This window comes from Impatiens glandulifera, chromosome 1 (genome assembly GCF_907164915.1).
Source record: "Impatiens glandulifera chromosome 1, dImpGla2.1, whole genome shotgun sequence".
Taxonomy (NCBI): domain Eukaryota; kingdom Viridiplantae; phylum Streptophyta; class Magnoliopsida; order Ericales; family Balsaminaceae; genus Impatiens; species Impatiens glandulifera.
Genome location: NC_061862.1, coordinates 82615931 through 82641287, shown reverse-complemented (window position 1 = coordinate 82641287; position 25357 = coordinate 82615931). Strand labels below are relative to the sequence as shown.

Sequence of the window (25357 nt, the reverse complement as noted above, 5' to 3'; positions counted from 1 at the left end):
TGACCCAAATTATTAAACATGTCATGTTCTGGTTAGTATCACTCAACCCGCTAACCTGTCTTCCAACCCGACCTCAGTCTAAATAGACGACACCCTATATATATAATTTACAAAAATATTCAGAAATATACCGTAAAAACAAACAGCCCCTCGTTCTTCGGTTTGGGCGGGGCAATTGGGACCAGCTTGTCTTTTCTAAACACAAGAGTCACTTTCTCGACCGACTGGTTGCTGACCCATTTTCTATTTTCATCACTGTAATTCGTTTTTATTCTAACAAACATAAATGTATGAACTAGCTTAGCTACTTCTTTAAGAGAGCTCGCAAAGCTTCGCACCTTTCACCAGCTATGGCGACAATGGGGAAGCCACTTTCTTCCCTACTCAGCATTATCATTTTTCTCTACTCTTTCTTTCTCTTCCTAACACTGTCTTCTGCAACCAACGTAACGTATGATCGCCGCTCTCTCATTATTGATGGCCAACGCAAGCTTCTCATCTCCGCTTCCATTCACTACCCTCGTAGTGTGCCCGGGGTAAGTAGTATAATACTTGTGCATTTTCGTTGGGTTTTCAACATGTGTTGGAAAATGTGAACAGATTCGCTCTCAGAGAAGTTTTCATATGATATGCGAACTGAACTTCATCTATGACTGCTCACTTCACTTATTTGATTCTATCAATAGTTTCTTCATCTTCGTTAATTTTCCCAGATTTCTTTCATGCACTTCTAGTTCCTCTGGAATTACCTTGAATTTGATTTTTCATCTGTTAAATTGTAGCTAAATTGAGTGGTATGTTTTTGTGACATCAACTCACCGTTTGGTAATAAGAGTGGTTGATTTTTTTGTTTTATTTTTAAAATTATTTCCAGAACCACAGTTTAACTCCTGCATATGTCTGATCTATGATCTTTCAGATGGAGTTTCTTGATATTATGTATTTATAACATAGCACAATTATTCTTTGGCATAAAGTAATTATGGAATGGTAAATGTATAGATGTGGCCTGGGCTAGTGAAAACAGCAAAAGAAGGAGGTGTGGACGTGATTGAAAGCTATGTGTTTTGGAATGGACATGAACCTTCACCGGACAATGTAAGTGTAGTTATAATCAAATATCCCTTAAGATTTTGGAATTTCCCTGCCTTTTTGGTTATCATCCTCTAAGAAATGATTTGATTGTTACAATTGTGTCTTTTTCTTTACAGTATTATTTTGACGGAAGGTATGATTTGGTCAAGTTTGTAAAGATTGTTAAGGATGCAGGCATGTATATGATGCTTCGCATAGGCCCATTTGTAGCTGCTGAATGGAATTTTGGGTATGTTGTATGTTGATAGCCATTAACAAGAAGCTCAAACTTTGCTACAAAATCTTGAATCATTTCAGTACTGATTTTCTTTGCTAATAAGAGACTTCTTACATCCTGGCCTTTCTCTTTGTGCCATGAAAACTTGCAACTTTAATATGACTAAAATTTTATAGATGGTTGAACTTTCTAGTTCTTTAACAAGAGAAATCGGATAACTGATTGTATAATGCAGAGGGGTGCCCGTTTGGCTGCACTATGTTCCAGGCACTGTCTTTCGGACTAATAATGAGCCATTCAAGGTAAGGGAATGATAGTTAAAAAAATATGTAATTATGATGAACCTGAACTCAGTTTCTTTCTTATTCTTCCATTTGATTGGGTTTTCTAATTGGATTGTACTAATTCTTTCTTCTCTATGTATGCTTAACAGTATCACATGCAGAGATTCATGACCGTTGTAGTGAATCTTATGAAGCAAGAGAAGCTCTTTGCTTCACAAGGAGGTCCTATCATCCTTGCCCAGGTGAGTGTCAAAACATTGTGTAATAAGATTTGCATAAATTCCTCCCGCATTTTGCAAATATAAAAATTTCAGTTCTTTGTGAAATTATAAATTGTTGTTTCTTGATGCAATCTAATCACTTCAGTTAGAGTACATACACTAGCTGTACAAAATGAAGAAAAGTGGACTTTTTCATTTGAAATTGCATCTTATTTTGTAGGAATGCTAACTCTTCTATGAGTTGTTTTTGACTGTCTAAAAGTCATAATCAAGCTAATGACTGTGTTTGCAGGTTCTGAGCTGTCATTATGTCAGTTACCCATGAGTAAACATTTAAAATTTTAGATAGAACTTAATTTCTCTTTTAATTGTTAAACTATATATGAAATCATATTTCTTCCCTTTTTAGGAATAGCCAAATATGTAGAAACATATCACACAATTATTCCAAACAGTAATGTAATTTGCATCAATATCCAATAGCTGTGAAAATACACGTGTCCATATAGGATCATATGACAAATGCAAATCCTAAGAAAATTTTACGCGCTTAAGCTAGAGCATATAAATCTGTCACGTGAATCTTGTAACATAAAGATGAAAATGATGCATGAGATAGATGTTTAGTAAAAAGATCAACACATCTTGCATGAAGCATGAAGGGTATAGAGAGTTAATAAATTCTTATCCAGTGCACCACACACCACATGGCAATCAATTTATGTGTGCTTTGTCTTCTCACGACAGACTAATTTTCATTTTTTTGGGGAAAAAAGTTTTCTCATGATATATTGGAATCCATGATAAATGAATGGCAACCTGATTTTCACACATGATAATTGGTTAATTAGAAGAAAATTATAAATGGCTTCTTCATCCAAGTTTAAGCGGTATACAAGCCATGTCACGATACTAAGCTATCGCCTTTGAACTAGTTGGTGTGCTTTGGTTTTTAGTCCTCCAAGTGACTAAATTGTCTTCCACATAAGTACACGCACACAACCTTCTGCCAAGCTTGTTGTTAACATACTAAAAGCATAGAAAGCTCTATTCTTAAATGACCATTCTTCTTGCATAACAATTCTTTACTGTGGGAGCCCTTTATATAATGGAGTATGCGATGATGAAGAACCTTCAAGTGTATGAGTCTATGAGCTTGCATTAATTGACTAACTAAGCTTACCACCCATGTAATATCCTAAGTGTAGTCACTTTAATGTAGTAAGCTTTTCCAACAAGTTCATATTATGAAGGATCGTCAAATATCAGACCATCTTTCTATCCCAAAGAAGGAAGAGTTTGTTTCTGGATTGAGTAGAAAAGAAATATATTCAGTTCCAAGTAATGGGTTCCTTGTATCAAATCAAGGTCATATTTTTATTGGATAGAACAATTACTGTAGCACTATGAGCAGAGATAGTATTGAGGTGCTCTAGTGCCTGTTGAAGTGTGTTTTAGAGAAGATGTTTTCTTCACAAGTCAAATTATATTAAATTGTAGCTGACTATCTAATCCATTACAGAAAAAGACAACTAAAATGTACTAACACATAAAACATATACTCTCATATTCTAACAGCAATGTAATGAGGTAGTATGTAATGTTTCTCTACTTAATTACAGGTTGAGAATGAATATGGATTCTATGAGAGTGGATATGGAGAAGGGGGGAAGCAGTATGCTTTGTGGGCTGCTCAGATGGCTCTTTCTCAAAACATAGGCATACCTTGGATTATGTGTCAGCAGGATGATGCTCCTGATCCTGTGGTGAGAGATCTATCTCTATCTAGTAATTGATGAAACTGCATATATGCAAGTTTGGTGAATAAGCTTCAATTTGCAAAAACTATGACTAGAAGTTGACCATCTAAAATCTTTTGAGTAAATAGCTTTGATTTCAATGTTCTGTTTTTTTTCATTCCTCTCCATTTCATCCCTATTTCTTCTATGACTGTGTCAGTATGTATAGAAATACAGAAAGGTCAATTGAAGATATATAAGGAATGAAACCATTATTCCAATCATCCTTGATTTATTTGCTGATTGAAGATATTCTAGACTAATTGATTATATGCATAAGTCAAGGATGTAAGTTTCTTTATTTCCTTTGTGTAAATAGTAGTACAAACCAACAGGAATTTAACTTGTGTTTTGTTTGCTTTGTTCTTCATTTTGTTTCACCCCCCTTTGTTGCCCTCTCATTCTTTCAATTTTATTAATGAAAAGTTGACCCTTTTCAAAGAAAAAAGTAGTACAAACCAAAAGTACACTAATACACTCTTGTCTGCTTCCATCTCTAGACTAACATACTATATCATACCACTCTTAGATTTTTGCTCAAGTAAAATCCTCATAATTATGTGGATCTTATTTATTTGGCCAGGCCATCTAAACTCTTTGAATCTTGGGTATTAAATTTTATCCAACACCATTACAATAAAAAACTTCAGTTTGCCGCATCTTATTTAATTTGAGGAATCTATATAAATGGAAGGGTTATAGTGCATGCATAAAAATGCTTAAGAGGAATTGTAAGAATATTGCAGAAATGGGTAACATTTTCAAAGAGGAAGTAAATTGGAGATGTAGTTTGATTTAGTTATTCAAACTTCAAGAATATATAGTATTTTATTTAATTATCTTTATCACTGGTTGGTTCAAAAGCTGGTGTTCATTTGTTAGTGTACTTAATGCACCTTCTGGCATGATAGTTTGAATTTTTCTAATAACTGTTTGCTAAGAGATGATCTTGATTACTTTTTGCAGATCAATACATGCAATTCATTTTACTGCGACACATTTACACCAAATTCCCCAAACAAGCCAAAATTTTGGACGGAGAATTGGCCTGGATGGTATATCCAAAATATTTCCTTGGTCAACAAATGCTTAATTTACACTTTATTCTTTTTTCTGCTGTGATTCTCATTTTGTGATTTAATGAATCTAAATTATAATATAGTGTTTAGTATGTCATAATTTGAGTAATGTGTTGCCTGTCAATATTTTGAGCCTAGGGTTAGATAGAAACTTGGCCGAAGACTGACGTGAGAAAAAATATGAGATATAAGTGGGGAGATGAGAAGTCAAAAGATGGACCATGTTTGGTTCCTTAGAAGAGATTGCATTACCTCATTCACATCTATTCTCCATTTAGGGTGATTGAGAGCCTCATCAATACTATTCGGTATTTGCACTTTATCTAAGACATCATCAATACATGCTTGATAGTTATCCAACACTCCTTTATTGGAGACATAGTTAGATATATGATGCATCATGCAAAATCTAACTCCTTTTCTTCTAGCAATTGGAATATCAAGTGTATCATCCAAAAGAGTTTCAATTTGGACTATGTAAGATGATAAGAGCTTTTGAAACGGTAATCAACTTGATTCCCAGATTTTTGCGGTGATTTATCAGCACAAGATACAAAATATTTACATGACATGAATACAAACACATATATGTAAGTTCCTATCTACAAGGACCACATGCCGCTCACTTTGAATACAAAAGTAGTTTATGTATTTCTCTCTCTCTTTAAAGACTAGGGATATTCTGTTTTCAACTGAATACAGAAGTAGTTCAATATCTTTCTCTCTCTTTAAAGACTAAGGATATCCTGTTTTCAACTGATTGAATTTCTGTTAGACTCAAATCAGGGTTGGTTTCTTGAGAGCACATGATTAATCTTTCCTTTGTCTTGTGTTACTGTGTATACATGGAACTCTTTTTCTAATACCAGTTCAGGATGAATGAGGAAAATCTTTTAAGTCTCAATCGTGAGTGGTAGTTTTGGAGTAATGAAGGGAATTTCGGGTGGTTCGGAAGTCTCAATATTGAGAATGGAAGGAGGCTAAGAAATCTCAATAGTGGTGTGGTTCGGAAGTCTCAATATTGAGAATGGTAGGAGACTGATGTGATGTTCTGGACCTAGATGATGATAATCATTTTGATTCATAGTAGTATGGTTGTCATTCAAAGAATGTAATATCTATACCCCTTATGGAATCCATAAGAGCATAACCAAGGAACATGCACTTATGGATCGAGGGTCAAGTTTTCAAAGAGACATATTTTCCAACAGCCATACTTTACTCCTCAATCCCTATCACTTCATCATTTCCACCATCCCTATCTCTGACCTCCACAACACAACAAACAATATATCATCATCTTCTACTCTACCAGATATTACGACTACTTCCATTCCTTAAAAACAACCAATTATCACATCAGCTCTTGCACCTATATGTTCTACTCATCAGATGATCACACACATCAAAATAAATTCATGTCCCCATCAACTTTCACTGCTATTTCTTCCGCTACCACACTTACATGTTTTATCAATACTAATAAGGATCCGCAATGACGTCTTGTCATGACAAATGAGTATAATACTCTTATTCAGAACAAAACATCGTCTCTTATTCCTCGTAAACCATCAAATAATCTCATTGGATGTAAATGAGTTTCAAACTCAAACATAAATCTTATGGGTCTATTGATTAACATTGAAGCATGTTTTGTGGCCATAGAGTTTCATTGACAACAAGTTATTGACTATGAAAAACATTCATTCCTATGGAAAAACCTACGACTGGTTGTGTCATTCTTTCTTTGGCAGATTTATTCATCAACTTGATATTAATAATGCATTTCATTTTAGGTCTCTGAAAAAGAAAGTCTTAATGGCACAACCATTTGGTTTTGTCCATCCTTGCTTTCCTAATCCCGTATGCAAACTTCACAAAATAATTATGGTCTTAACCAGTCTCCTCGAATTTGATACGCTACTCTTCGGACTGCTTTGCTATTTACTTAGTTTCACAGAATCGAAATTTGATATGGCTCTCTTCACGTGCCATGCGTCTCAAATATCCGCATACTTTGAAGTATATGTGGACGATATTATTCTCACCGACAACTCTAAATCATTTCTGACGTAAATCAACTTCAATTGAATAAATTACTTCCTTAGCATGAAAAACACTCGCACCAATGATGACATGTTTCTTTGTCATTCCAAGTATGTGGACGATATTCTCACTTGTTCAAGCAAAGTCATTACACACCCTCTCTGCTGGCTCCTCTCTTTCAAATAATAATGACGATCATTTCATGATCCGATTCTCTATCGGAGTATAGTGGTGGCTCTACAATATCTCACACTCACTCGTCCTGAGTAAGCTTTTGTTGTCAACCGAACTTGTCAATTCATGCAAACTCTCACATTCTTTCACTAGGGAGCAGTTAAACATATTTTTTGATATCTTTGTCATACCCCTCGTTATGAGATTTTTCTCCGTCCAATTTCTCAATTCACTCTCGCGGCATATTTGACGCTGACTGGGCATGATGTCCATATGACCGTTTTCGACAGCTGGATTATGTATTTTTTTAGAAGACAATCTCATTTCTTGGAACTCTAAGAAATAACAAGAAGTTGTTCGTTCTAGTACTAATCTGAATATCGTGCTTTTACATATATAAATTTTGATTTTTGTTGGATTCCGTCTCTAATTAGTGAACTTTCAGTTTCACTTTCTTCTTTCCCAGTTTTATGGTGGGATAAAATTAGTGCTGTATTCTTATCAGCTAACCCGGTATTTCATCCTTATCATAACATATTGAAATCAACTTTCACTTTGTTTAAGAAAAAAGTGATTGTAAACAACTACTCATTCCTACTGAAGATCAAGTGACTGATATATTTACCAAAAGTTTTGCCTCTCATCGATTTGTCCTTTTACGCAGTAACTCACCTTTCCACTTGAAGTGGATGATAAAGTATTAACATCTGATTCTTTGCAATTGGTTGCCATGTCATCAATATCCAAAAAAAATAAAAAATTGACATATTGATTATTAAGTTTAAATTTATTTTATTATCTCCTATTAGTAGCTATCTTTTCAATTAATTTTCTATTATTTAGCTTTTCAATTAAGAGTTCTATTACTCTTATAAATACATACATGATTTTAAACATGATCAATTCAATAAATGATATAAGTTTAATATTTCTCTTAAGAATTCAGTTAAATAGTTCGTACTTATTTTATACCATTAATTCTAAAATCGAACTCCCATCAACCTCAAATATTCAGCTTCATGTGTTTACATCAATTCAGAAAAAGAGGGGCTTTCACTGGATTAGAATTCTTTTGATCCTATTTGCATCTAACTTTTCTCTATTTGCTTTCCCCCTCCCCCTTTTGTAAAATTTGAATGCCCCCTCACGTTTAAAAAAATTCCTAAGAACTAAAGTTAAAAGTCTATTGTACTTTGAATGTGGATGTAAGCATTTGGCCGAATCACTATAAATCTTGTGTTTGTGTCTTTAGATTCTTTTTTTCGTTCCACAATTGTTTTCCGATTGTATTTGTTTTCACCTACATGCTCTCTGCAACCTTTTCAGGTTCAAAACTTTTGGGTCTAGAGATCCACACAGACCACCTGAAGACGTTGCTTTTTCTGTTGCTCGATTTTTTCAGAAAGGTGGAAGCCTTCAGAACTATTACATGGTATTGACAATTTTCCCTTACAACTTTATTTAATAAGTTTTATTGATTGGTTTCGTCATTCTTTTTCATAGAGTTATTCTATCAAATTTCAGAAAGGTTAACCTTGACAAATCTCTTATGTTTTTCCTTTGATGTAGTATCATGGTGGGACGAACTTTGGTCGTACTTCAGGTGGCCCATTTATCACCACTAGTTATGATTATGATGCACCTATTGATGAGTATGGTATGCAATATGTACTTCTAGTTACAAGAATGTTTTTTAACTCCATTTTGGAGGAATTTAATGCTCTAAAGTTAGATTGATCTTTAACTTCCAGGCTTGGCTAGGCTTCCAAAATGGTCACACCTTAAGGAACTCCACAAGTCTATTAAGTTATGCGAGAGAACATTACTAAATGCTGAACCAACACTAGTTTCACTTGGTCCTCTTCAAGAGGTAATTGTTGTTTGCTTTTAGATGGCCTTTAGGGAAAGTTAAAATAACATATATATGCTACTTTAATTGTCAATGTGAATCACATGCTATTTTTCAAATGTTGGATATATTTGAAAATATAGATTTTCTACTGTTGGGAAAACTAGATGTCATTAGTAAAAGAATATAACACTTAATGTCCTCATCCTTTCCATTTTCTTTGTTTAGCATTTGTTTTGTTTCACCTTCATACCAATCTCTTTACTTATAAATTTTTTTAAAATTTCCCGTTGCCATTATATTTGTTATAGGCTGATGTGTATGCAGACACTCTTGGTAATTGTGCTGCCTTTATTGCCAATATGGATGACAAAAATGATAAGACAGTAGAGTTCCAGAATGTTTCATATTACCTACCTGCATGGTCAGTTAGCATCCTGCCAGATTGCAAGCATGTAATCTTCAACACCGCCAAGGTACTTTCATGTATTTTTTATTTTTATTTTTTATAAGGAATTAGTTCTTACTAAATTCAATTGGGAGTTACATATACAAAATTAATTAGTAAATAATACAAATCAAAATAAACAATTGATGATCTAGATGCCAAATTGTATGAACAATTTACAAAAAGAAAATTCAATGGAAAAGATTCAACGATCATGCAAATTGTTAAGAAGGGTCACTCCAAAGACGAACTCATTTGAATTCCTAAGCGATAAGTATTGAAGTAAAGAAAGCCGAACGAACTAATGAAATGATGTCGGAAAAATCTGTACAAAAAATCCTGAGAGGCAGTTAAAAATTATTATTTTTAGCTGAGGGTTGATAAGAAACGTCAAAAAAGGTCATACCAAATTATAATGGACCATCTACATATATTTTCAAAATTATGAAAAATTCATACAAATCATCGGAAGGGGACGGACACGAACTTGAGAAAAGATCACCAACACAATTGGAGGGTATGCGCAACAAACGACCCACTAATTACTGAGAGTATTAATCGGATTACAAAAATTTGAGACAAAAATCCGATCCGACTAAAATGATACCGAACAAAACACAACATCAACTCAAATTTGAGTAATGAAAAGATAAATGAGGCACCTTCCAATACTAAAAGTCATCGGAGGGGCCAATAAGAAATAACTGTTCAACTTTTTTCTGGCTTTATTTCCTAGAGAGGTTCATCTATTTCACATGTTGGAAAACTTAAAATTCCTTTATTACACCTTATAAATGACACATGATTTACCTATGAGTAAAGTGTCCACTTTTACAATTTGCAAAATATATATATATATATATGACGATCCTATTACCGGGATAGCTTCAGGCACACCTGTTACAATTTTGACTGCCCAATAGCCAATTTGATCCCAAGGTAAGGAATAGCCAGTTACACCAAAAGATGCGGTCAATACAGCTAAAACCACACCTGTAACCCAAGTCAATTCACGAGGTTTTTTAAAACCACCAGTGAGATACACACGAAATACATGTAGAATCATCATTAGAACCATCATACTTGCCGACCATCGATGAACTGATCGGATTAACCAACCAAAGTTAGCTTCAGTCATTATGTATTGAACAGAAGCAAAAGCTTCAGTAACGGTCGGACGATAATAAAAAGTCATAGCAAACCCCGTAGCTACTTGTACTAAAAAACAAGTAAGCGTATATATATATTATTGTGTAGAAAATAGAAGAAATGTATGCAGAAACCCTTGTCACCGCTAGAGTCATTGTCGTCAACAATCTACCCCCTTTCAGCCATTCACCAGCCTCCTAAGATTGTGTTTCTTCGAGGCATCGTTAGCACATAATGGAAGTGGTAAGAGCTCTCGATCAGGAGAAGATACGATAGTGGTACCTGTTGTTGTTTTGGAAACCATCAACCCTTGTCCAGATTAGGGCAAGATCTGAGAATTCCCTCGTGGCTCTTTTTAGAGCCAATTTTCAACCACAGGGGACATTTGTTTGTCATCAAGCTTGGGAATACAGTACCCGACCGATGTCAATTGGTGTACAACAGCGGTTTCAACATGAAACGATTCTTTTGTCACACACAATGAGGATGTTTTGTTGGAGTAACACTGCTGCGAGGGAAGGAGATGCTGAAATTGTTATCCGAAGGAGAACTGCTTTAGATAATCAAGACATTCAAAGTGAAATGCTCCTCGGGAATTTGTTGTAAATTCTGTAACTTACTCACATGTTTTCGGCAAAAAATGTTTTATTCTCTAACATATGATCTTGCGGTTGAGATCGAGCCCATTCCCAGCCAGCACAATAATGATGCGAAGGTCACATTCACCGATCATCGGTCACATTCACTGATCACACATTCATTCATCACTCTCCCATTGATGTGACTGTTGTTTGTCATATCGGTGAGGTCGATGATGTTGTAGAGACACATTGATGTGACTACTGTTTGTCATATCGGTGAGGTCGATGATGTTGTAGAGACACATTGATGTGACTACTGTTTGTCATATCGGTGAGGTCGATGATGTTGTAGAGACACGAATGATTCAAAGTCAAACTCTTCCCAATTGAAGATTGAGAGGAAAATCTTATGTAAAATCCGTGTCAAAGCTTCACCACAACTTTCCAGTATACACCATTTAGAGAATGTGCGTTAGACCAATTGAAGATTGAGAGGAAAAGTTTATATGAAATCCCGTGTCAATGCTCCACCACAACTTTCGTTAAAGGAGATTTTGTACGGGTTGAGAATTTTTTGAACTTATTGGCATTTAGTCTTTTTCTTCTCATTCTGTTCTTTTGTTTTTGTATCTCTTTTCCCTCCCATCTGTAATTCACTAAACGCATCTTGCGTTTTACTTTCAATGAAAAGTTGACCTTTTTCAAAAACAACTTTCGGTATAAAACATTAAGCGAATGTGCGTGAAGCCGTGAATTGCCTCTTGTAGAATTATCTTAGAAGGAAAATAATTCAAAAAATGGATTGTTGAGAAAGTCAGCAGCAAATCAATCAATTAGGGTTTAGTCTAATTTACAAATCAATTAGGCTAATTGATTTGTAAATTAATCAATTAGACTAATTGATTTGTAAATCAATCAATTAAACTAATTGATTTGCTAATTGGCCGTTGATTATCAATTACATAATTTTACTATTTAATTATTTCTTTTTCTGCAAATGTAATTTTACTATTTAAGCACTAGATGTTTTATGTAAAAAAACAATAAAAACACAACCAATAAACAATCAATAGAATTTCTCTCTTTTCTTTATTTCTTCTACATGGTATTAGAGCAGGTTTTTCATCAACAATTTCATCGGCAACACCCTCTTCAATTTCTGCCAAGGTTCTATTACACCCCTCTATGTTACATCCCGCAATCAGGTGGCTGACATACTCACCAAGCTGACTCGAGGAAGTATGTGGCAAGTTGGGAAGTCTCAATATCTACTACCCAACTTGAGGGGGAGTGTAGAATTATCTTAAAAGAAAATAATTCCAAGAATGGAATCTTAAGAAAGTTAGCAGCAAATTAATCAATTAGACTAATTGATTTGTAAATCAATCAATTAGACTAATTGATTTGTAAATCAATCAATTAGACTAATTGATTTGTTAATTGGCCGTTGATTATCAATTACATGATTTTACTATTTAATTATTTCTTTTTTTGCAAATGTAATTTTACTATTTAAGCACTAGATGTCTTATGTAAAAAAACAACAACAAAAACACAACCAATAAAATTTCTCTCTTTTCTTTATTTCTTCTATATGGTATCAGAGCAGGAGGAACCTATTCACAACTTTCACTGCCTCCTCCAATGGTGGAAATAGCCATTGGAGGAGAACTCAAATGATTCTATAATCTCATATTTCTCTAAAATTATATAACAAAAATCCCAGTGCGTTTTTTTATAGTTCCGTCGAATCTGTATCGAGCTTCGTCTTCGTGTCTCGACAGATTTCTTCCAACATTTCATTTGTTCAAAAATTATAACTTTTCACTTCAAGAGCTGAGCCATGAGCCAAGAGCCAAGAGCCAAGAGCCAAGAGCCAAGAGCCAAGAGCCAAGAGCCAAGAGCCAAGAGCCAAGAGCCAAGAGCCACTCCTCTAACTAAGTGAATCATTAATTTGAATCAGTCAAACTGAAATAATGTCATCAACATTTCCATCTCATCGACAGCATCCTCTCCACTCTCATAGCTGCCAAAAGTCTTTCCTATTAAGTGACTAACATTCTCATCAAAGCTCTTCCAAGTCGATTTGAGGAAGTATGTGGCAAGTTGGGCAATCTCAACATCAATTACCCAACTTGAGGCGGAGTATAGAATTATCCTCAAATATGGAAAGTCGGTAGCAAATCAATCAATTAGACTATTGATTTGCTAATTGACCGAGAATGGAAAGTCATTAGCAAATCAATCAATTAGACTAATTGATTGAATATTTTCTATCAAATCAATTATATGATTTTATCGTTTAAATCATTTCATTTCTGCAAATGTTTTTTTTCACTATTTAAGCATTGGATTTCTTATGTAATAAACACAACAAAAACACAAGCAATAAAATTTCTCTCTTCACTTTATTTTTTTCTACACCTCTAAAAGTCCATGAAGGATCAAACCAACAAGGAATAGATGAGGGAGGGAGATGAAGAAATTAGAAAGAGAACCTAAATAACTTTTTAGTGGTCTAAATGCTAAGATATGAGCATTATGTTGCAAGTTTTCCACTTTGAGTGAGTTTTATTGATCTTGTTGCCTTTTTTTCCCAAATTCATGATCAGTCAAGTGATGTCTTGTACTTCTAAAGTATTTCTATTATAGAAGATGTGACTTTCACATGCTATGTTCACACTTTCATAAACGAGGTCTTGTTAGGATACCCTAATGTAGTAGAGTTTAAGCAAAAGTTTTTTAACACTATTTTAATATAAGGGAATTTCATTTGACTTTATTTATTACATGATATATCTTTTTTTATTTTTTAAAAGAGGTCAACTTTTATCTAGATGCTTTTAAACGTTACAAAAGGGAAGAAAAAAACAATAAATAAGAAAACAACGTAAGAATTTTAAATGCCAATAAGATTGAAAAATTCTCATCCCGTACAAGCCCCTCTTTTTCGGATTGAGGCAAACGCTTGACATGAATCCTTTAAGACGCTCGTATCCATAATTTTTTCCTTCGAAAACTCTTCTATTTCTTTCTTTCCAGATTATCCATCGGGGAATTGGTTTTCAGTCATCCGCGATTTTGTTGCTAAAACTACATCAATTCATTTAATCAAGAAGTCGACAACTTTTGTTAGTGTATCCCATTGAAATTAAAGGAGGTTCTGCAGAAGAGCCCACATGCTCTTGGCAAGGTCACTATGAAGAAGAATACTATCAATGAATTCTTCGCTCTTCAAACAAATGTTGCATCTGCTAACGAGATGAGATGAAATCATTTCTTTTTCAATTTGTTAGATGTCAAGACTCCTCCAATGATAGTTTCCCAACAAACAATGAGATTTTTGATGGAATTTTTTATTTCCACATCTCTTTCCAAGTATATATCCATTGAAGGAATAAATGAAAGATAATTTTATTACATTTCACTTGACTATACATGCTTTTGTGAAAAATGAGGGGAAAATATGAGATATAATTTTGTTACAGTGGGTTATGCTCTTTAAATACATAGTACATATAATTCCTAGGATATACTGCATATAAGATCTCAGATCTCTGCTACTTAACTTAGATCTTTGTCGACAGGTGGGCTCTCAAGCTTCTGTGGTTCGGATGGTACCAGAGAGTTTGCAGCCTTCCCTTGTATCATCAAGTAAGCTTCATGGATGGGAGGTGTTTGTGGAGAAATCTGGGATATGGGGGAAAAGTGATTTCACTAGAGTTGGCTTTGTTGACCATATCAATACCACAAAAGATACCACTGACTACCTCTGGTACACGTCAAGGTTTGTTAACTTAAGAAATTATTTATTCATTTTATGTAGAAATCATTTCTTCTGCAATCAGCTATATTAAATGTTTGAAGATGTGGCATTTTGTTGAATGTTGGCTTGCTTTGAATAATATATTGCACTGGAGACATAACCATGTCGCTGACACTTATTTTTCCAACTTGACTTATCTTGATAATGAATGACTGGCAGTATAACTGCATTCGACTTCAGGCCTATTTTGTCTGGCTGCTTTTATGTTGACAAGAGTGTATTTTATCTGGCAGCTTTTATGTTGACGAGAGAGTGTGTTTTGTCTGGCAGCTTTTATGTTGACGAGAGTGAAGATATTTTGAAGAAAGGAGGTCAACCTGTTCTTAAAGTTGAATCAAAGGGTCATGCCCTGCATGCTTTTGTGAATGGGAAGCTTGAAGGTTTTTTTCTTTTCTTGAACTGCTTCACTACCCTTTATTTCCTGCAATCACATTAATACTCAAAATTTTATTGAAAATGTGTCGCGGAAAATCTCAAAATTTTATTGAAAATGTGTCGCGGCAAATCATGGAAGATAGTTGAATTAAGGGAATTACTAGTATATTTGAATGCAAAAGGATAATTATCTAATTAATAACTGCTACTACTTTATTACTTTGATTTCATGATATAATCACTACTTTATTTAGTCGTGACCTCCACTTCAACTTGAGGCCTTCTAAGTGAGAATCGAACCCATGAACTTTGGCGTTTTAGGCGATATAATCACTCCCTAAAACACTTTGATTCTACAATAGAATCCCTGCCCAACAAATTCCATGATTTCCAGGATATTGTATTATATAATTACTCTATATAAATGGTATTACCCTCACAATAATGTTAACACATTTTTTATTAATAATTTTCGCATGTATCAAAGCTAAAATTGAGAGAATCCACATAACCTTAATTATTGGCCTACGTAGAACATGGCCAGACTGGGGAGGGTTCTCAAATTTTAGCTTCTGAAGTGTCTCCTCTTCTCTTCTCGATCCACTATGGATTTATTCCTATCACCATCTACAAATTTAATGGAAAAAACTACCTAAAATGTTCACGGTTGATGCCGATGTTCTTGTCTGAAAAGGGAATGGTTGAATACATGCTGGTGGAGATAAATATCCATACTAAAGATGACCCTACCTACAAGGCATGGAAAATAAACAACAACCACACCGTTATGTCATGTTTTATGTTTAGCACTTAGATAGAAGAAGTTTTTTTACTATATGGTACTGCTCAAGAAATGTGTTGTCGGGTGCTGTCAAAGAGTTCTTCCATTTCTGCAACTAGACATGATCAAAATCTTTGTATGGAAGCATGCATATGATGCGGCGATGTACAAGAAAGAAGGCTGATGACTACCTAGCTTCTTCCTAGTCTTCGAGAACTGGTGCTTAAAGTAAAAAATGAGGAAAGTAAATATAAGGCTATTCAGGAATAGACTAATACTCGATCTAGTCAATGGTCTGCCAAAATAATCCAATATTCAAAGTTTGAGACTCAAAGAGCACCACAAGGAAATAATTGTTGTGATCACTACAAGAGGGCAGGACCAAGAGAAATGTTGTAAAGTCCATGGGAAGCCAACTGATTAGAAACCTAAGGGAAAACCTAAGGGAAGGGCAAACATGATTATGAAAGATAAAGACCGATGAGATTTCAACAAAGTGCAATTAACCACCAACAAAGTGCAATTAACCACCGTCCAAAGGCCGATTAACAGTTCCTTAGGCCTACTCCCAAATTAACCTAAGGTTGGACTAATAGCACAACAAGGTAATATGTTTGTTGCCTTGTTTTCTGTCCAAGACCATAACAGTAGCTGATTACTTATTGACTCAGGAACTTCAGACCAAATAGCGGGTAACCCTAATATTGTACACACCCATCACATCTCAAAGGTTCAAGGTGTGTTAATTTCTAATGGAACAACAATGATTGTGTTAGGAGAAGGATCAACTAGGATTTCTAAAGAAATTAACCTCGAAAAAGTTCTATTGGTTGAATAATTAGCATGCAATCTTCCGTCCGTTCGAAAACTATGTACGGAATGTAATGTGTTGCTAAGTTCAATAATATGTTGTGTGTCTTTGGAGACAGATGCGAGGAGGAAGATTGAAAGTGCTAAGCTAGTGTCTCGATTATACATCCTCAGTCATGAAAGCCACATACCAGATGCTTTCATCAACCCTTTAAGCTCAATTCTAGTATTTTGTCAAACTCTAGCTGTATCATTTTAACCATGTCATCTTAATTTTTTATATTTAGTCAAATAATTTCCTGATTTGTTTCATAAAAAAATTATAATATCTTTCATTGTGAAGTGTATGAATTGGCTAAACACACCGGAACTGTTTACTCGAATATGTCTTATTTGCCCTAAACACACCGGAACTGTTTACTCGAATATGTCTTATTTGCCCATACATTCTCTTATTTATACTGATGACTGGTATTACATGAGTTTATCTATTAACAGAAATACCTGAGATGACATGATGTTAATAGCTTAGCAAGAAAAAAGAGGGAGAATCACGATGAGAGAGGGAGAGTCCCTGCCCTCCCTTCCTAGGTTCGGCACAGACGATGAGAGCGACCGTAACCTAGCCGCCGTTGCCGACCGCCCAATCCCAAACACTTACCCAACCCGTGTCAAAACCTATTCTCCTAGTCTCATACCCAGCCTACAACCCACTACCAAATTCACGTTTCACCCCAAACTTCTCCTCCATCCCTTCTTCCGGAAGCTTTATCAAACCAGATCTATACCCAACATTGAAATCCTCTTACAATATCCCTTAGTTAGCTCCCAAATTAGAGATAGTTTCTCTTATTCGGTGGTTCTCAAGGACTCCCCACTTGGACATTGGCGTCACCCTATTAGATTTGGTGACAAAATTATTAATTTGGAAAAAAGCGACATTGCCAAGATAACTATCATATTTACGAGAAGGGTTCATGTCGCTTTCGAAGTAATCATTTGAGTCTTACGGTTGCGAGATTATTGACGAAGTGATCCAAAAAGCATCAATTCCGGTTCTACAAAATGTGAAGTTTCATAGACAAAAAAGACACGTCAATGTGGGTCGGCTCGAATAAACACGGTCATTTTGCGGAATAAGCGTGATGGAGATAATACAATTCGGATCATCATTCCTCTCGACGTAGAAGGCTCATTCTACACCACAATTACAAGAGGAATAAAACAATATGTTTTTAGCCGCAATGATAATGTTTCAGAGACGTATCAGTTTGCTAACATCTCCCTCGAGTCAAAGACTTATGGCTTTCTGTAAACCTTGGGACGGGTTAACCCCACGGCAGATGATCTCCAATCTTAGGCCATGGAGGTTGTTACGATTGAGTGTTTTGTCTCGGATAGGGATCTCTGTGGCTCATTTCATTTATTCTCATTTGCTAAAAATAAAGACAAAGACTGGCAGAATCTTACATTTTTACGGACATAAAGTCAAATCTCAAAATTTGAGCAAATCCACGCGACTCTAGAAAAGTTGAAAACTGTCTGTATTGGTTTACCGGTTCATTTATGAAACTCAAAAGTAATCACGAGAATCGGTAACTTTTGCGGTGGTCTGCTAGAAATCGATAAGGCAACGTTCACTAAAATCAACCTGAAGATTTTTCGGAGATGATTCTGGCCACACCAGAAGATTCATCCCCTATCTTAATCCGAGCCGAAATCAATTTTGCTATGGACCTTTATTTTGTCTCATTGCAGGATGATTTTAGCTAACGTTGTTTTATCGATTTCTAACCCACTGTAATAGTTATCGATTCTCGTGATTGATTTTGAGTTCTATAAATGGATCGATAATACGATTACAAGAAGATTTCAATTTTTTGGGGGTCGGACAATAACCCGTGAATTTGATCTATGACTTTATGTTCGTAGGAATGCCTGATCCTGTCAGTCACCTTAACTCTGTCTTTGTTGTTAGCAAACGAGAATAAATGGAATGAGCCGCAAAGATCCTTAACCACAATAGAGCGCTCAATCGAAAGAACCTACCCTGCCCAGGATTGAAAATTATCTGCTATGGGGCTAACCCGTCCCTGGCTTCGCAGAAAGCCACAAGACTTATCTGAAACATTATCATTGTGGCAAAAAACATAATGTTATATTTCTTCTGTGTTCTGTGTAATTGTGTTGTAGAATGATCCCTCTACGTCGAGAGGAATGATGATCTGAAATGTATTATCTCCATCACGCTTAATTCCGCAAAAATGGCCGTTTATTTGAGCCGACTCACACTGACCAATTTTTTTGTCTATGAATCTCTCATTTTATAAAAGCGAGATTGAAGCCTTTTGGACCACTTCGCCAATAATCTCGCAACTGTAAGACTCAAATGAATACTTCAAGGGCGATGCGAACCCTTCTCAGTGCATATGATAACTAGTTTGGCGTTATCGTTTCTTCCGATTCAATAATTTTCTCAAAAAATCTAATACGGTGACACCAATGTCTCAAGTGAAAAGTTCTTGAGAACCTCCAAATAAGAGAAACTATCTCTAACTTGGGAGTCAACTAAGGAGATCGTCTGAGAGTTTCAATGTTGGGTGTAGGTCTGGTTTGATAAGGTTGTTGGAGGAGAGACATGGGGTGAAATGTGAATATGAGACTGGGCGAACATAGGTTTTGACACGGGTTGAGTTGTGAAATAGGGTGGATGACCGGTTTAGGGTTGCGTGAAGGAGTTAAGATAAGGTCGTTTGGTAGTGGGTTAGGAGGCGAATTGGTAGGTGGGTTTGGGTCGGGAACCGTGCTGGAAGTGGGAGTTGGTTGGGAGGACCACATTATGCCTCTCTCATTGTGACTGCTTAGAAAATAATGCTAAGTAATGATATTATAGGAACCCCTCAGAATTCTCAGAATTTTGTAATTCTCTCCTAGAAAAGTCCTATCATTGAAGAATATAAATTTATACTCATCATGCATAATGAAATAGAGAGTCAGTTTCTATAAAAATAAAAATAAATTAGGGGTCAAAAGATAAAATTACTAAAAAGTGAAAACTAAATTACTTCATCTTCTTTTTCTTACAGCTTCATCTTCTCAAGGTTCCTGTTGTCCTACTGCTTCATCTTCTTCACACACTTATCGCCAACTCACCACCCAACCCAACTTAATTATGAATGATAAATCTGAGTTTCTATCTCTATTTATATTAATACTAAATTTATATAAATATTATATATATAATAATATATTTATATACTTTTTAATAATCCTAAATGTATGGTATCTATGATATGATACCCGTACTCGTATCAATGCAAGATAGCCAGTCAACTATCAACATGGTAAAAAAAATCTTGTTCAGTTATGCAAGATATATATTAATGATCAAATATTAATTCAAAATAAAAAATTAATGTCCAAATATGTTTTTTTTACCATTTTGGGTCAACTTGTGTCCCCAATATATAAATTTTTATTCTGTGCTGTATTGGGCTAATTTTATTTTTTGATTTACTCATCCTCTTTCATTGAGTAGTTGTATCACTGTAACATGATCCCACCTCAAACTACCTATTGAAGGAGTAGCGGTTGCTTATTTGGTGTCTATATCCTAATCAGTTCTGTTATTTTTTATTTTCCAGCCAGTGCATCTGGAAGTGGATCCATGTCAGCTTTTAAACTTCAGGCTCCAATTTCTCTCAAACATGGAAAAAACGAAATTGCTCTCTTAAGCATGACTGTAGGTTTGCAAGTAAGTTGCTCATATATCTCTACTTAAATAGCCGTTTGTAGCTTTTCAACGTTCTGGATTTCTTTTATGAACGAGGATATGAATCTTGTGCGCTTTGTTTTTTCCCCTAACCTCATTATTGTTTTATATATTTAATTGAAAACATTGCATAAGTCATTATAGTGACTGGTGGCTGGTTTATAATGTTAGATTAAGAGTTAAGATAGTTATGACCATAGATTCAATCGTCTTTCTATAAATCTGGTATAATGGGGTTGATGTTACGAACTGAAGAGAAAATACTCCTTTTCTATTAATTTTGAAGTATTAGTCTCTTAAAATTATAAAGCACAAAGATAAGTTTTTTATGCCTCTTTCCTGTGCTAACCTCTTCAAGGGATTAAAATTATGGTTAAGAGAAAAGGTTTCCAATTACATGTGTAATATTATGAGGTGGAGTGCCTATCATTAATTTCCCCTGCCCAATCTGTATTTGTGTAGACATGTATGCAAGTATGTTCCGTCTTTAGAAGGGGTGATTCATAAATGACTTACTACACCCAGATATAGTAATCGACTTACCAGACATTGGTAGCTTCCTTTGTTGTGTGTGCGTAATATTCTTCTGAGCTTATTTTATTTATTGGGTCCATGGGAATATCTATCGGTTTGCATCCAAGCATCCCTGATTCCTTTAGTAAGTCTAAAATATACTTTTGTTGTGATAGAAAAATACCTTAGCTCTGATCCCTTCCCTTAAAGTAATAGGTAAGTTTTCATCAAGTGCCGAATTTGATTTGGTCAGGCTCTAATCTCTTCCATTAAAAAATCCTTCAAAGATAAATGTTTGGTATGATAAATGCCAATCCAACACGGATGATTTTTACGGTTGAGTCATTAGCAACTCGAATCGAGGCACTATCGACGAACAATATAATTGTGGAGTAATGATAAGTCTCCAGTCATGTGATCTGATGCGCCCGAATTCACATTCCATTTCTGGATAGTCTCCATTTTTGGATAAATAGTCCGAGAATACCTGATGGGCTGAAGTCACATTAGGTTGGAAACAATAATGGCTCATTTGTAAAATTATGGCCTGGTGACTTGTTTTGATAACAAGACTTTGATGCTAGAGGGCCTTGAGTTTTGCAGCTGCTCACTAAAATGAACACAAGTTGAAAAGATGACGCAACGAACGACGAATAGATGAGCAATGTCGGCACTTGAAGTTCCTTGGATCTGGGAATGCGATATGATTGACAAGAGCTTGAATCTCGATACGAGGATTGAAGCTTCAGACGATTCAGCAAGGGTGCGACTAACTTGGACTGTGTTGAAAGTGTAGAAAATTGAAAGCGTTTAACTTTCAGATTTAGAGAAACTCGCTCTCATACCCATGGAAAAATTGATATTTGATTGAGTTGATTTTAGAGAAACTTGCTTTCATACCATGGAAAAATTGATATTTGAGTGAGTTGAGAGAAAGCAACAGATGCTGTATAATATTATTGTGGTAATTTACCATGTACATTTATCATAGTATATATCTATATTACCTTCCATTTATAATTATGGAATTAGATAACCCATTAAGGTAGCTCAAGTGTCAATAGTGGTTCCTAAAAGGTCACAGGTTCAATTCCCACTTAGAACGCCTTAAGTTGAATGTGTTCTTAATGAGGTAGCATTCTCCCCATGGGCATTGTGATTCATTTTAGCAAATTTAAAAATTGGCAAAAGAAAATAATGCTCATAAGACATTTTTTTGGTGAATTGAATGAACAATTATTGAGAGTACTAGTTCACTTCTCTCTAATCATCATACTCATATGAATTGTATCATCAAACCTTCATTTTCTTGAGAAATTTAAATTATATTTCTCATGATATTATATTGTTATTTTCTTATTTTGTATGCCTTCTTTTCATTTGGTTTCAGAATGCAGGACCTTTGTATGAATGGGTGGGAGCAGGGTTAACAAGTGTTCAGATTAGTTTTGGTAACCGCACAAAAGACTTGTCTGCATATAATTGGTCATATAAGGTATTCATTTTTGTTTTGTATGCATGATTAAATAATTTCCAAACTATTTAGAGACAACTGTTTCTCAGATAAATCTGAGAGTTAACTTTTTCGTTCAATTATTCTCTAATTTTGTCCATATTAAACTCTTTGTCTTTCATTTCAGATTGGACTGGAAGGAGAACATCTTGGTATCTACAATCTTGATGGTTCAAACAGTTTAAAGTGGGTGTCAACTTCAGACCCTCCAAAAGGACAGCCTCTCACTTGGTACAAGGTATATACATGAGAAAGATTATTTGGTGTAAGTTGAGATAGCTTTTGTTTTCTTAGTAGGCAACTTCACATCTGGCCTAAAAAGAATAAAAAATTGTTTTTCAAACAAGATACAGGCTTTTATGTATCTATTCAAAACATTGTAGGCTGTTGTAGATGCTCCTCCAGGAGAAGATCCAATTGGTTTAGATATGATCCACATGGGGAAGGGATTGGCTTGGTTGAATGGTGAACAAATTGGACGATATTGGCCCATAAGAAGCTCAAAAAATGAAGTCTGTGTACAACAGTGTGATTACAGAGGCAAATTCCTTCCTGATAAGTGTATGAAAGGGTGTGGAGAACCAACACAGAGATGGTAAACAAAAAAATAACTAGTAATTTAGAATAAATATGCAGCTACTTAAACATGCAGCTACGGCATAAATATGGTTAACCTTCAGCTGGGTTTAAGTACTAGGAATTGTAGAAGGGTAATGTAACTTTTACTTAACTACATATTATTTTTTATAACTACCTTTGTCCCCTAAACAGAATAGGGTTTCTACCTGTGAGTTAGTTTGATAGAAGAACTGTAATTATCACTTAGTTCGTTGAAGAAATTGGAAAATTACTTATGGCTAGTTAACTTTACTACGGGAACACTTAGGAGACTAAATTCCCGAGTTGTTCTAATTTATACTGTACTTTATACAGCTCAGATTTTCTAACTTTTTTTGGATGGTTCATCAGGTACCATGTTCCTCGGTCTTGGTTCAAGCCATCTGGAAACATTCTAATTATATTTGAGGAGAAAGGAGGAGACCCAACAATGATCAACTTCTCTAGGAGAAAAATTTCTGGCGCATGTGCAATGGTTTCAGAAGATCACCCCTCCTTCGCCCTTGATCGTTCGCATAATGAAATTCATTATAACAAAAGAGGTCCAGCTGTCCATTTGACATGCCCTACAAATACTAAAATTTCAAAAGTTCGTTTTGCCAGCTATGGAAATCCCACTGGGTCATGTGGATCTTACACATTGGGTGATTGTCATGATCCTAATTCATTTTCAACTGTTAAAAAGGTATGGCTCGCTGCAACTTATCTGCATGATACTGATAAAAAAAGATAGGATATGGTTGCTAAAACATGAAATGAAAGTATTATTGATGGGAAACATCACTATGATGAGTCATATTGCCTTTATGTAGGCAAACATAAGAACCATACAATTTTCTAATAAAGTTTCCTTCATGTAGGTAAACATAATAACCATAAAATATTGTAATACCACTTACCTAGATGGTAAGTTAAAGAAATTGAAATCTTCATAGTAACCAAATATCTTCAAATAAATCAATATCTCCAGCACATTGGGCTTTCCAATTTGTCTTATAATCATGAAAGGATGCAGTTTTCTGTTTTCAAATTGCGAAGTTTGGAATAATAATAATGTGATTCCGTGCGAAATGTCCTTTACATTTTATTTGAGATAATTATCATTCCTAACCAATAGAACTGTAAAGATAAGCCTCTATCCACCCTCCCCCTCAGAACTGTACAGATACAATGCTTACAAGCCGGGTAAGTTCAAGGTATTTTGTTTATATGTTTTCTCAAGTTTTTTTTACAATTTAGAAAGTTCAAAGGTATGATCATACACTTTCCAAGAAAATTAGAGAATATAGCTACATTATATTTTGTAAAAATGATACTTGATTTTGAACCTTTTATAAGTTTTGAGTCCTGTTTTGATCGAGATGCATTGATAATAAACTTTGTAAAATTTGGGTACTTATCCTAGTCCACCAAATGCTTCGTGCAGGCTTGCTTGAATAAGAATGAATGCAGCATAGAGCTGAGTGAAGATAACTTCAACACACATTTGTGCTCAGGCACGGTTAAGAAACTTGCTGTTGAAGCCATTTGCAGCTGAAGGTGACATCAATACTTGAAGAGTGTAAATTTTAAAAGACGTTAAAACTGATATATGGTGGTAAATTATAAGTTGGTGTGTAGAAATGCTAACCAACTTTATGGAATTTATGGTTATCTTAAGCAAAACTTCTTGTGATCTTACCCGTTTTTCTTCAATCAAAGTACTTTTCTTATTTATCTTTTTCAAGTGATAGTTATATGATTGTGTGTTGCCTTTCTAGGTTTGAACATATTTTCCTTTGTGACCAAACCAAGCCAAAGGAAACTATTTTACCTTTGGATGAGTTATGGCTTTAGAATCTGTGTCCCACCATATTGAAATTTTTAAGGTAAAGTTTTGCACGTATATTGAACCCTCATTGCACAAATGTTTTCAAAAAGTGGTTCTCAATCACTCCCGATATGGCAGACCATTTATGGGCAAATTTAGGTTGTTTAAGGTTTCTACTCTTTGTTTACTGGCTTGGGTAGAGGATTGATTATTGTTAAATGGTCCTATCACATGATGAATATACATCAAGAAGAATCTAAAGCCTACATAAATTCTGTGCTAACTCTTAACAATCAAATATTTGTTTATGAATAATTAAAGTCACAAACAGGGAATATGTCTAATAATTGATTCATTGAAAATCAGAATATGTGGAATCAAATTTGTTAAATATCTA

The 25357-nt window shown here is 34.9% G+C and overlaps 1 protein-coding gene across 1 annotated transcript; it reads left to right on the top strand.

The window, feature by feature from the left end:
- The first annotated feature begins 303 nt into the window (after positions 1-303).
- Positions 304-24878, top strand: LOC124919110 (beta-galactosidase 10-like). Its single transcript, XM_047459269.1, has 19 exons — positions 304-536; positions 1003-1098; positions 1212-1324; positions 1548-1614; positions 1746-1838; positions 3440-3583; positions 4583-4671; positions 8242-8347; positions 8485-8572; positions 8667-8785; positions 9076-9240; positions 14530-14729; positions 15039-15148; positions 20379-20488; positions 22410-22514; positions 22660-22770; positions 22916-23127; positions 23502-23835; positions 24577-24878. The coding sequence occupies exons 1-19, from the start codon at positions 351-353 to the stop codon at positions 24685-24687; spliced, it is 2559 nt and encodes an 852-aa protein (XP_047315225.1). The 5' UTR covers positions 304-350; the 3' UTR covers positions 24688-24878.
- Positions 24879-25357: the final 479 nt, after the last annotated feature.